Source organism: Schistocerca gregaria, chromosome 8, assembly GCF_023897955.1.
Source record: "Schistocerca gregaria isolate iqSchGreg1 chromosome 8, iqSchGreg1.2, whole genome shotgun sequence".
NCBI classification, from domain to species: Eukaryota; Metazoa; Arthropoda; class Insecta; order Orthoptera; family Acrididae; genus Schistocerca; species Schistocerca gregaria.
The window spans coordinates 249,370,855-249,384,457 of NC_064927.1; the positions used below are offsets into that span (position 1 = coordinate 249,370,855).

At 42.4% G+C, this 13,603-nt stretch overlaps 1 protein-coding gene across 1 annotated transcript in view; it reads right to left on the bottom strand.

The window, feature by feature from the left end:
* The window catches only part of LOC126284130 (chromatin modification-related protein MEAF6), a 66,112-nt gene that overhangs the window by 15,045 nt on the left and 37,464 nt on the right, over window positions 1-13,603 (bottom strand). Inside the window, exon 2 of the mRNA XM_049982840.1 lies at window positions 6,870-7,073. Within this exon, the coding sequence (XP_049838797.1) occupies window positions 6,870-7,073 (204 nt within the window). The remainder of the gene's footprint in view (window positions 1-6,869; window positions 7,074-13,603) is intronic.

A 13,603-nucleotide genomic window follows, 5' to 3' on the forward strand; every position in this document is an offset into this window, starting at 1 on the left:
TCTTCAAGAATCAGCTTTTAATGATGGCTCTAAGAATAATCCCCTATGTATCTCACACATAGGGATTGTAATGCTGCACCTTATGGTGGTTTGCAGAGTATGGATGTAGATATGTTTCATGTGAGGTTACTTACCCCAAAAGTAGAAGCAGTGTTTAGAATTATCTCCATGAGTGGAAATGGAGGTTGGTGCCTGGAAGCTAGCAGAAGTTGGAGCTACCTTCTACAATTACCAGCCATAGCACACAAATATAACACACACAACTGTTAGGATGTAAGGACTTTCAAAAACGGCTCCTCAAAAATTATTTGTCTTTTGTAATTGAAGCTGGCTGTTAGTTAAGGTAGACCACCACTGTGATTGTAAAACTGATTATTACAAGAGAAAAACTATCCATTTGCTTTTAGTGAGAATACTCATGCTCTAAGAAAATAAAATATACAAGTAATTGTTTGGTAATATCTAAAAATGTAAAGTGTCCTTCTGTCTCAATGTAAGTATGGGTAGTATTTGACAAGTAAACCAAATGTTTTTCTCAGGAATATGATGTGGGTTTTTTAAAACGTCATAGGAGACAACACCTGATGCTAGAATTGCCCCTGTGGAAGGCATTAATGTCACAATATTGAAATAGGCACAGGCAGCTGGGTTTCTATTACAATGCTTAATTTAGTTAAAGGAAGTGAGGATGACTTACTTTTCACCTGATTCTTACTAGGAAAATGGCGTATCTTCCACGAAACTCGATAGGAGCACTTTGATAGCAGTTGAAAAGTGATAGCAGTTGATGAATGAAGAACTTTGGAGAAGCCACACCATATTTCGTTGTTTTCATATTATAACTTATGCAAAGTCCAGGATGGAACAACAATATTATGGAAAGGATAGACTACTACTCACAGCATACAGGAGACACTAGGACACACACAAGAACAACATGAAGACTGCTATACATTGCAGGCTCTGGCCAAAAGGCTTTCTTCTGAAGTAGAAATCACTCACTCACTCACTCACTCTCACTCTCTCTCTCTCTCTCTCTCTCTCTCTCACACACACACACACACACACACACACACACACACACACACACACACACACACACACAAACAACCCACATCTTGCATAGTCTAGCCACTGTCGATGGATGGAGTTGTAACTTTGACTGATGGGAGTAGCAATCTGGCGGTGAGGGTAAGGATGTGGCATAGGGTGTGGAGAGAGGGTTGACGGATGAGGTAGGGAAAGGCATAGTGCTGCTTGTGGGAAGGGACAGGGACATGGTGAGAACAGGATAGGAGCTGCTAGGTATATCTGGGAGGTTTGGAGGGGGAGGATCAGAAAAGGAGAGAAGTATAGAAAGGAAAAGGGCTTCTATGTGCATTGGTAGACTAGACTGCTGTATTGTGCTGGAGTGGAAGTGGAGAAGGGGATAGGTATGTGGACAACAGGGACTAGTGAAGGTTGAGTCCAGGGGGTTATAGGAACATTGGATATATTTCAGGGAGAGTTCCCATCTGTGCTATTCAGAAAAGCTAGTGTCAGTAAGGAGGATCCAGAAGATGGCGCAAGGTGTGAAGCTGTTCTTGAAGTGAAGTGAAGAACAGTGTTTTAGGCAGCATGTTAAGCAATTGGGTGATCCAGCTGCCTCTTGGCTACAGTTTGTTGGTGACTTTTCTTGAGAACATATAGCTTGTTAGTTGTAATGCCTATGTAGAAACCACTATAGTGGTTGCAGCTTAGTTGTACATCACATGACTGTTTCATATATTGCCCTGCCTTTGATGTGACAGGAAATATTTATGACCGGACTAGAGGTGGTGGTGGTGGTGGTGGTGATGGTGATGGTGGGAAGATGTATGGGACAGGTCTTGCATCTAGGTATATTGCAAAGGTTTGGTGGGCAGTGGAATACCATTGTGGGAGGGGTGGCAAGGATAGTGGGTAGGATATTGCTCAGCTTAGGGCATGGGGAGGAGTAGTCATATCCATGGCCGAGAATGTGATTCAGTTGTTGCCAGTCCTGGATGGTACTGAGTCACGAGAAGAATGTTCGTTGATGATTAGTCGGTGGGCTCCTTTGTGGCCAATCAGTGGGTACATGGGAGATGTTAGGAGACTGGAGAGACCAGACATGGGAGATATGCGTATGTTCAATGTTGGGTGGGCAATTTTAGTCTGTGAAGCCGTCAGTGAGACCCTCAGCATATTTGGAATGGAATGGCTCGTCACTGCAGATGCAACAACCATGGGTGGCTTGGCTGTGTGGAAGGGAATTATTGGTATGGAAGAGACTTATTGGTATGGGTGGGAGGCAGCTGTTGAACTGGATGTATTGCTTGCAATTGGTAGGTCTGATATGGTCAGAGGTAGTGTTGTAGCCATCCTTGAGGTCAAGGTCAACATCAAGGAAGGTGGCTTGCTGGCCCGAGGAGAAGCATGTGAAGTGAATGGGGGAGAAGGTGTTGAGGTTCTGGAATAATGTGAATAGAATGTCCTTACTCTCTCACCTATCGTCCTGATCATGAAGATGTCATCAATATCTGGGCAGTTAAGAACTCTCTAGATGGCCCACGAGTAGGCTGGCATAGGATGGTGCCATTAACATACCCTTTGCTGTATCCTGGAATTGTTTGCAGATGATATCTTCAAAGGAGATGTAATTGTGGATGAGGATATTGTTGATCATGGTGACCAGGAAGAAGGTTGTACATTTGGAGTCAGTTAGGCAATGGAAAAGATAATGTTCAATAACGGAATGCTACGGGCACTGGGAGTGACAGTGAAGAGGTAGGTGGCATTAAGAGTAATGAACAGAATGCTGTGTGGTAAAGACATAAAGACACAGGAACTGTGGAGAATTAGTGGAAGAAATGGTTAGTGTAGGATAGGTTATGGGTAATAGGCTGAAGGTGTTAGTCCATGAGAGCAGATGTTCTCTCAGTATCTGGCCACAATGGAACATTCTGGGTAGTTAGGTTTATGGACTACAGGAAGCATGTAGAAGATATGAGTGCAGGGAGTGTATGGGTCAGGGGAGGGAGAGAGAGAGAGAGGGAGAGACAGACTCAGGGAGAGCTCCTGGGACGGGCCTATGAAATTGAGGAGGGGCTAGAGATCCTGTTGGATTTCTGGAATGGGGTTACTGCAACAGGGTTTGTAGGTGGATGCATTTGATGGCTGGCAGAGTCCCTCCACCAGATAATCATTGCAGTTTAAAACCACAGCACTGGAGCCTTTGTCAGCATGTAGCATTATAATGTTGGGATCAGTTTTTAGGTGATGGATTTCTGATCTTTCTGCAGATGTAAGGTACCCTGTGGAAGCAGTCATGTGATCCACAAACCACACTGCAATTGCTGTGTTGCCTTCCATGTGGGCATGATGACTATCAAGCAGTCTGTCCTCATGAATGGCCACTGACAAATTGTGCCATGACTGCTTCACAGCCTGTGCCATCTGGATCCTCCCTAACAATACCAGTTTTTCTGAATCCCTGCCCCCTGCTTCAACTTTTGCTACACACACACACACACACACACACACACACACACACACACACACACACACACACACCAAAACCTCATGACTGTACCTAGCACCCCATACCGTGTTCCCACCATGTCACTACATGCTCCCGCAAGCAGCTATATGCCTTCTGCTACCCCACCTTGCTACACCCCCCCCCCCCCCCAAAAAAAAATCCCATGCCATGCCACCTCCTTACCCCAACACCAGATTGCTGCTCCATTATATGCAGTTACAACCCAGTCAAGCCACAGCAGCCAAAGACAGTGGTTGTGCGTGTGCATTTCTAGTTCACAAGAAGGCCTTTGACAAAAGGCTAAAATGAATAGCAGTCTTCATAACTAGTGTGTTATGACAGTATTCCACTTAGAGGCAATGGCATGTAAAGATTTGTCACAAACACATTAAGTGTTGATACAGTTTGTTACAGTTAAATACACATCAGTGGTAAAAGCCCTTGGGAGGGCCTATGGTGAAAGACACTGCTGTTGAAAGCAGAATGTGTTCACCATAGTGTAGTGGTCAGAGACATGGAGTTATGGAACTGCTATGTTCAAATACTTTTTTTATACATCTTTGTGACTTTAAAAGATTCTGGAACTTTATTATTAACGTCATCCAATTCTGCAATAATTTTGATGTTATTTACATATAAGAGGACTAAAGGCTCAGTGCTGAATTTCTTTGATCATAGGACTTCAGTATGTATTCTTTCTGGTCACAAATATCCGGCTGTTTTTTTCCAAATATGTCATGATTTCCAGGGTGTGGTTAGGCAGAAACCAATGAGTACTGCTTAAATTTCTGCAAGTGCAATGAGCACTAGATTAGCAGTTGACAAATATGCTATATCATTTTGACATCACTTTCCAGTGAAAGTTGCAATATACACATAGGTTAAAACAATGGTATTACATTTACGTCAGTAATAAAAAAGATATGCTGTGGTTTAATTAGGTCTATCTATGCAGAAAATTAAAATAATAGTCATATAATGAAGGCAAAAAATGTTGGGTAGCTGCATGTGTTACAGGTGCGAACTGGTTGACAGAGATTTTGAACTGACGTATTCTGTGTAATTAGAACTGAGGAACCAACACATATTGAACACAGACTACCAGTGTAGCTTCAAGCAGCTCAAAAACTTTGTGATAGATAGAAACTGTGTGCTAGACTACGACTCAACCACATATCCTCCCCCTTCTGTGTGCAACACTCACTGACTGCTCAAAAAAGACTCGTGTCCAAATTCACAGTTCTAATTCTGCCACCATCTGTCTCATTTTGGAAACAATTAACACTATTAGTGTTTCACTAAACTGTGATGGGGGTTTATTTAATTTTGCTATTTCATTTATTTTTTTCCAAAAAATTGTCGAGGGTGTTTTCTCTGATGTTCTGAAAGGTACTAGATGGAGTTAACCCAGGTAAAGAACAGTGATAGGGTGTTCCTTGCGGTGCCCAGCATTGGTGAAAGAAGTAAATTTGTCAAAGAATGGTAACTCCATGTAGGAATACCAACAATGTAGGAAAACACAGATAGCTACTTACTATAAAGAAGATACTTTAAGTTGCAGACAGACACAATTAAAAGTCTTTTAATTATGCCTGTCTTTTCCTACATTGTAGAAGTAAATTTGTGTCCCATTAAAAAACAAAATCTTGCTTATTTTTAAGCCCATTCGTCAGATGGTATGAAACTAGTATTGTATGATCTTCAGTCTGAAGATATTTACTAACAATGACAACAAAACATGAAGTATAATCAAGTGATTCCAGTAACTATCAAGTATGGCAGGTGAGCTGCACTGAGACCTATGACACCACTCTCAGAAAATAAAATTTAAGAGAAAATCACACTATATTAATCTTAGGTTGCCTTATTGATGAGATACATGAAAGTTACACTTTACACATAATTCTTATTGTAATAAAAATAATTTTTTCTGTTGATGTGGAATGTAATTTGAAACATTTGATAAGCACTGTTTATTTGAATTGAACCCAGATTCTATGGGGTTATATTTTAGGGTAATCATCTTGGAAAAGATTTTCAACAGAAGCATGCAGTAAGAAATATGTGAAGCTGTAATGATAATGTTGTTGACAATTGTTAAGGAGTCAGATATATTAAGCAAGCATCAGTAAATATACATCTTCTCATGAAGATTCAGTCGAGGAGGAGGAGATGATTAGAGTTTAACATCCTGTCGACAACGAGGTCATTAGAGACGGAGCGCAAGCTTGGGTGAGAGAAGGATGGGGAAGGAAATCGGCCGTGCCCTTTCAAAGGAACCGTCCCGGCATTTGCCTGAAGCGATTTAGGGAAATAATGGAAAACCTAAATCAGGATGGCCGGAGACGGGATTGAACCGTCGTCCTCCCGAATGCGAGTCCAGTGTGCTAACCACTGTGCCACCTCGCTTGGTGATTCAGTCGAGGAAGAATAGTGAGGCCCATATTTATAATACTAGAAGAGAGAATTATCTTCATTAATTTTCATCAAAATTGACTTTTCTCAGAAAGGGGTGAACAATTCAACTCCAAAAATCAAAATTGAAGTACATATTAATAAAAAAATAAAAAAATATAAAAATCCGCGTAGCAACTCCCTCTATTCCACTTTAAAAATTTAGGCTGTGTAACGCAAAAAATATGTACATGTTTCTATTATTTTACTATTCTTTTTTAGTAATATCAACTCAAATGCAGTCACATTTAAAAAGAAGTGGACTTGTTAATACATCATTGTATATTGTGCAAGTTAGTCATAGAATACATTCCTAACTAACCAACAATATAGTACAGAAACAAAACTGAAGATACGTTCCTAACACAATATAAAAATCATCTTGAAACTCTCACCCCCTTCATCTTTTGTCTACACTGGTCCTCACTACAGTTGGGGGTCTCTCACTGTGAGGTATGAGTGACCCATCCTTCCTTTTGAACCTTCCTCAACATATCTCTCTCACCCTGAATGAAGGGACTATAAGTTCAAAAAGGTAGGTAGTGTATTGCTTTTACTTTTATATGTGTGTATCAGCAGTACTACACATTTTGCCTTCTGAAGACAAGTAATGGCAGCGGGTTATGCCTCATAATTTATTAATTTTCCCAATAAAGTTCTACTTTGGTACAGTTCCACTGAAAGTATTGATATCAGAAGAAAATAAAGAACAGAATCTTCAAGAATATTTACACTCGTTTCAGTCTCAAAGTTGGTAACTGTCTTGAAATCTTTGAAGACTTTGAAATCTTTTTCTATGGTCCCATTGTTATGAATGAATCATACTGTTATAATAGCATATAGGTACATTTTTAAAAATAAAATAGCTACTTACAGCCATTGAGGTAATGGAAGACTTGGAAAAGAGACGTTCAGCTTCTTTAAACTTTCTGTTACGTTTATCTGCTTTGCTGTTGGTATTTTTGTTACTAGCAAGGTAACGATCCCAACCTCGTATAATATTTCCATAAAGCTGAGTGTCCTCCAAGTAACTACCTTCAAAAGCATATATCTGCCTCTCCAAATTCGCCAAAGTTTCCTGTCAACAAAGAAACACATTTTCTCCAATCCATAATCAGAATATGCCCCTTAAAAAAAAACTAATTTAGCCTAATGGAAGAGACAAATCAGAAAAATACATGAAGTTCATGATGATATGACTTTGTACACCTGGTTAGGGGGCTTTTACTATCTGTTCCAAATATTCTGAGATGGTGTGATTACAAAGTTAAATAGCTCCCTTTCTAAACCCCTAAAAATGAAACAAAGATCTGCACTTAAAACACAGGATGGAAGTAATGTCTTCTTAACTAAACTGCAGTTTCAACACACACACACACACACACACACACACACACACACACACACAAAGTGTAATAGAGTTGCTAGTTATCGATGTAAAGCTACCCACCCATTTTGATTCCTGCTGACCATTCTTGAATTTTTAGGAGTTGGGAAAGTCTTGAAAGCGGAATGGGTCGCTTTAACTTTACAAGGCCACTTGAGAAGTGTCTTAATGAAATTAGCAGTAAAGCTGACACACAGACTGATTGAAGTGACACTGAATCGAAAGGACTGCTGCCAGCTGGGAGATATATGATATTTTTTTAATTGGTGCTTCCAAGTCCACATTTTGTCTTATTGTTTTAGCTCTTTACACTGTGCGAGAGGATCATAACTGTACTCAACAAGCTCAGGTGTGAAATGCAACACGAGCTGGCATCAGGTTTCGGTAAATAAACTTTAGCTGTCTGAAGATTTGGTCTTTTACTGCAGTTTAAAATAAACTGCAAGCTTAAAGGCTCTAATTATAAGAGGTGACCCAAAAGTTTCTATTTGAGGGCATAGCTGCAGTGTATATGCAACGCAGTGCGACTCCAGTACAGGTATATAAGCACCAATATCTAGGCAAGGGATTAGTGTCACATTCGTGTCTTTCTGATGTCCGTGTGGTAAATGCCTTAATGTGAACTATCTCAGTGTTATTACCAAAAGCACCCAAACAAGACCAGTGTGCTGCTGTTTTTTTTTTTCTACTTAAAGGACAATCACCAGTAGACATACATCTGAGATGGAAGAATGTGAATGGGGGCAGCATGTCTGTTGAAAACCACTGTTGTGGAATGGCACACTAATTTCCGTGCTGTTTCATGATAATGCCCATCCTCATACTGGTAATGCCACAACACAGAAGTTATGCCAGTGCAAGTTATGCCAGTGCAAGTGGGAGTCATTCAAGCAGCCATCATATATTCCTAATATCTCCTCATGTGATTATCACACCTTTGGTCCCTTAAAAAAGGGTTTGAATGATCAAAGATTCCTCTCAGATGAGCATGTGCGGCAAACTTTAATGGACTATTCCATGCAGCAGGACACAATGTTTTAACAAACAAGTATCTTAAACCTGGAGCACGGGAACACTGCTGGGATGATTGCCTCAAGGCTCACAGCAATTTTGTCTGATTACTATTCTGATTCTGGACCATACAGCTTTCAAATAGAAACTTATATATATATATATATATATATATATATATATATGAAAAATATATTAAAAACAAAGATTCCAAGACTTACCGAGCGGGAAAGCGCCGGCAGACAGGCACAATGAACAAAACACACAAACACACACACAGAATTACTAGCTTTCGCAACCGATGGGTTGCTTCTTCAGGAAGGAGAGGGAAAGACGAAAGGATGTGGGTTTTAAGGGAGAGGGTAAGGAGTCATTCCAATCCCGGGAGCGGAAAGACTTCCCTTAGGGGAAATAAAGGACAGGTGTACACTCGCGCGCACGCGCACACACACACACACACACACACACACACACACACACACACACACACACACACACAACCATCCGCACATACACGAGCATATATATATAAACTTTTTTCGAAAAAAAATTTTTTCGAAATTTTCTTGAATTTCCCCACCCTTTAACGTGATCTGGAGACAACATAACTACCATACCTTTGCACCATTGTTGTTCACCAACCTAAGTTCAGCACATGATCAACATAGCTCATCTCAAACCAACACTTTTTCGACTTTTTTCACACCTTTATCTCTCCCTATATAAATCTCTATTTACTTTCACTTTAACCTCATATTACCTTTTCCACCTACTAATACCATGTCAACCCCACAACATCCCTACAATGACCCCATTAAATTTTATTTACATTCCCTCTGCCAACATGCCTTCACCCTAGCCAGATTACGCTCCCATATTTTATTTACTCAGGCTTGTCTGACATTTGGCATTACTCCCAAAGGCCTCACATTTAAAGTTCCCATCTCTGGCTGCAATCCTTCTTTCCATCAGTCCTTATACCAGTTCCAAACAGCACAATCCATAGCCCTCACCCGCCTAATCCTTCACCTATACATCGACTCGGCCAATGAACACACCTGTCAACTCCTATCCCAAATCAAAGTCCTCAATCTTTCCTCTCCCACATCCACACTGGCTGTACATAGTATCCTCCTACAGGCCAACAGCAAATTAGAACAACATGCCACCCTCCACCTCAAAAAACTATCCAATCTCCTGGTTTCCCACCTCCGGAAAGGCAACTCACTCACCCTCCACAACCTTTCCAACAAACCTCAACCTCCTCTCATTGCAAACAGACCCAGTCTCTCCCATCTACTCAATCTCCCACTTCCAGCTCCACTCCCCCCAACACCTCAAAATTCTAGTCAACACAATGTGGAACCACAACACCCCAATTCAGTAGTTAACCTTTCCTCCAAACCCCTCTCCCAATCCGAAACCTCTGTCCTATCCAAAGGCCTCACCTTCAGCCCCACTCCCACGTTCAACCAAACTGCCCTTGTCAAAGATTTACTGTCCTACACTCGTAGTCTCTGCTGGAAATATCACTTTGCCACGAAGAAAAACAATCCTGATCCCACTCCTAATGATCCAACTCCCCAAGACACTATCCAAATTGAACCCTGCCTGCAACAGTTCCGTCCTCCCATCACAGCGGGACCCACCTCCTCTTCCTCAAAATCACCCTCTCCAAACCTTCCAGGAATTTCTCACTTCCAGCCTTGCCTCTCAATCTTTCTTGAAAAACCTTAATCCTACTCCCAACATCACCACAGCCGAAGCCCAGGCTATCCGTGAGATGAAAGCTGACCGATCCATCATCATTCTTCCGGCTGACAAGGGTTCCACGACCGTGGTACTTGATCGTCGGGAGTATGTGGCTGAGGGACTGCGTCAGCTTTCAGACAACTCTACATACAAAGTTTGCCAAGGTAATCCCATTCCTGATGTCCAGGCGGAGCTTCAAGGAATCCTCAGAACCTTAGGCCCCCTACAAAACCTTTCACCTGACTCCATCAAACTCCTCACCCCACCGACACCTCGCACTCCTACCTTCTACCTACTTCCTAAAATTCACAAACCCAAACATCCTGGCCGCCCCATTGTAGCTGGTTACCAAGCCCCCACAGAACGTATCTCTGCCTACGTAGATCAACACCTTCAACCCATTACATGCAGTCTCCCATCCTTCATCAAAGACACCAACCACTTTCTCGAACGCCTGGAATCCGTACCCAGTCTGTTACCCCCGGAAACCATCCTTGTAACCATTGATGCCACTTCCCTATACACGAATATCCCGCACGTCCAGGGCCTCGCTGCAATGGAGCACTTCCTTTCACGCCGATCACCTGCCACCCTACCTAAAACCTCTTTCCTCGTCACCTTAGCCAGCTTCATCCTGACCCACAACTTCTTCACTTTTGAAGGCCAGACATACCAACAATTAAAGGGAACAGCCATGGGTACCAGGATGGCCCCCTCGTATGCCAACCTATTTATGGGTCGCTTAGAGGAAGCCTTCTTGGTTACCCAAGCCTGCCAACCCAAAGTTTGGTACAGATTTATTGATGACATCTTCATGATCTGGACTCACAGTGAAAAACAACTCCAGAATTTCCTCTCCAACCTCAACTCCTTTGGTTCCATCAGATTCACCTGGTCCTACTCCAAATCCCATGCCACTTTCCTAGACGTTGACCTCCATCTGTCCAATGGCCAGCTGCACACATCCGTCCACATCAAACCCACCAACAAGCAACAGTACCTCCATTATGACAGTTGCCACCCATTCCATATCAAACGGTCCCTTCCCTACAGCCTAGGCCTTCGTGGCAAACGAATCTGCTCCAGTCCTGAATCCCTCGACCATTACACCAACAACCTGAAAACAGCTTTCGCATCCCGCAACTACCCTCCCAACCTGGTACAGAAGCAGATAACCAGAGCCACTTCCTCATCCCCTCAAACCCAGAACCTCCACAGAAGAACCCCAAAAGTGCCCCACTTGTGACAGAATACTTCCCGGGACTGGATCAGACCTTGAATGTGGCTCTCCAGCAGGGATACGACTTCCTAAAATCCTGCCCCGAAATGAGATCCATCCTTCATGAAATCCTCCCCACTCCACCAAGAGTGTCTTTCCGCCGTCCACCTAACCTTCGTAACCTCTTGGTTCATCCCTATGAAATCCCCAAACCACCTTCCCTACCCTCTGGCTCCTACCCTTGCAACCGCCCCCGGTGTAAAACCTGTCCCATGCACCCCCCCACCACCACCTACTCCAGTCCTGTAACCCGGAAGGTGTACACGATCAAAGGGAGAGCCACGTGTGAAAGCACCCACGTGATTTACCAACTGACCTGCCTGCACTGTGACGCTTTCTATGTGGGAATGACCAGCAACAAACTGTCCATTCGCATGAATGGACACAGGCAGACAGTGTTTGTTGGTAATGAGGATCACCCTGTGGCTAAACATGCCTTGATGCACGGCCAGCACATCTTGGCACAGTGTTACACCGTCCGAGTTATCTGGATACTTCCCACCAACACCAACCTATCCGAACTCCGGAGATGGGAACTCGCCCTTCAGTATATCCTCTCTTCTCGATATCCGCCAGGCCTCAACCTCCGCTAATTTCAAGTTGCCGCCGCTCATACCTCACCTGTCTTTCAACAACTTCTTTGCCTCTGTACTTCCGCCTCGACTGACATCTCTGCCCTTACTCTTTGCCTTTAAATATATCTGCTTGTGTCTGTGAATGTGCGGATGGATATGTGTGTGTGTGTGTGTGTGTGTGTGCGAGTGTACACCTGTCCTTTTTTTCCCCTAAGGGAAGTCTTTCCGCTCCCGGGATTGGAATGACTCCTTACCCTCTCCCTTAAAACCCACATCCTTTCATCTTTCCCTCTCCTTCCTGAAGAAGCAACCATCGGTTGCGAAAGCTAGTAATTCTGTGTGTGTGTTTGTGTGTTTTGTTCATTGTGCCTGTCTGCCGGCGCTTTCCCGCTTGGTAAGTCTTGGAATCTTTGTTTTTAATATATTTTTCCCATGTGGAAGTTTCTTTCTATTTTATTTACATCATCATATGAGAGTTACATCCAGTGTCAAGCTTTCAAATGGAAACTTTTTGATCTTCTCTATTCGTGAAGCAAAATTAGTTATGAGAGTTACATCCAGTGTCAAGTTATTTACAAGTTAGAAATCTGCTGGCCTTACCCAGGCAGAGCACAGGTAGTAGAAGAGAGATTCGGTCAAATATTATCTCATACATAGAAGTCCTTTCCTCTTGCCCTTCCCTCTTCTCTTACATTTTCACCCCCAAATACAGCTATTTATCGTAAATGGGATGCTGCAGCACGAAATTCAAAGGGTATCTGTACACATATCATTCTTAAGCTGGGATACTACATTCCAGAACGGAAAAAAAAGATTAGAGATTGATTTCCCACCTAATTGAGGTAATTAGAGATGGAGTGTGTTTGAATTAGACAAGGATGGGGAAAGAAATTTGCTTTTCTTTTTGTAGGAACAATTCACTTTAAGGAATTTAGTGACACCATGGAAAACCTAAATCTGCATGGAAACTTTCCTTCATCTTTTTCCTCTGCCAGGCAGAAATCAACCTAAAACCTCTCTGCAGGTAGTTTATCTCCTCATTCATCAGTTAGTTTCTCGCTACAAACTTCCCTTTTATGGAGGAGTTGGCCTAATAGTTGGCATTACAATGACAAGTGTTACTCTGTTTCCCAGTTAGGATAACAACGCTTGTTTGGGCTGATAATATAGAGGAGATGAAGGGGTTTACTCCAGGCCTGCATTAGAGTAGAATTGCAGACGCCCTAAATGTTTGTGTGAATTGTAATACTTAGAAAGACTTTCACCAATGAACTTACAATTACAAGATGTTTAGAACAATGTATCCACAATAACAGACGGAAATTGAAGAGAGATGATACACACACAGACCAAGTGGCATACGCTCTTGTGTAACTATAAAGGCCAGTCATCTGCTGAGCTGAGGCAGTGAAAGGATGAACTGAAATAGAAATGTGAAAGAAGTGTCTAGGAGATCAATGGGAACAATATTACACTGGTCTGACAAAAGTCATTCAATATTTCCTAATATTGTGTTGGCCCTCCTTTTGCCCAGAGTGTAGCACTCAATGTGGCATGGGCTCAATGAGTTAATGAAACTCCCCTGCAGAAATAATGAGCCACGC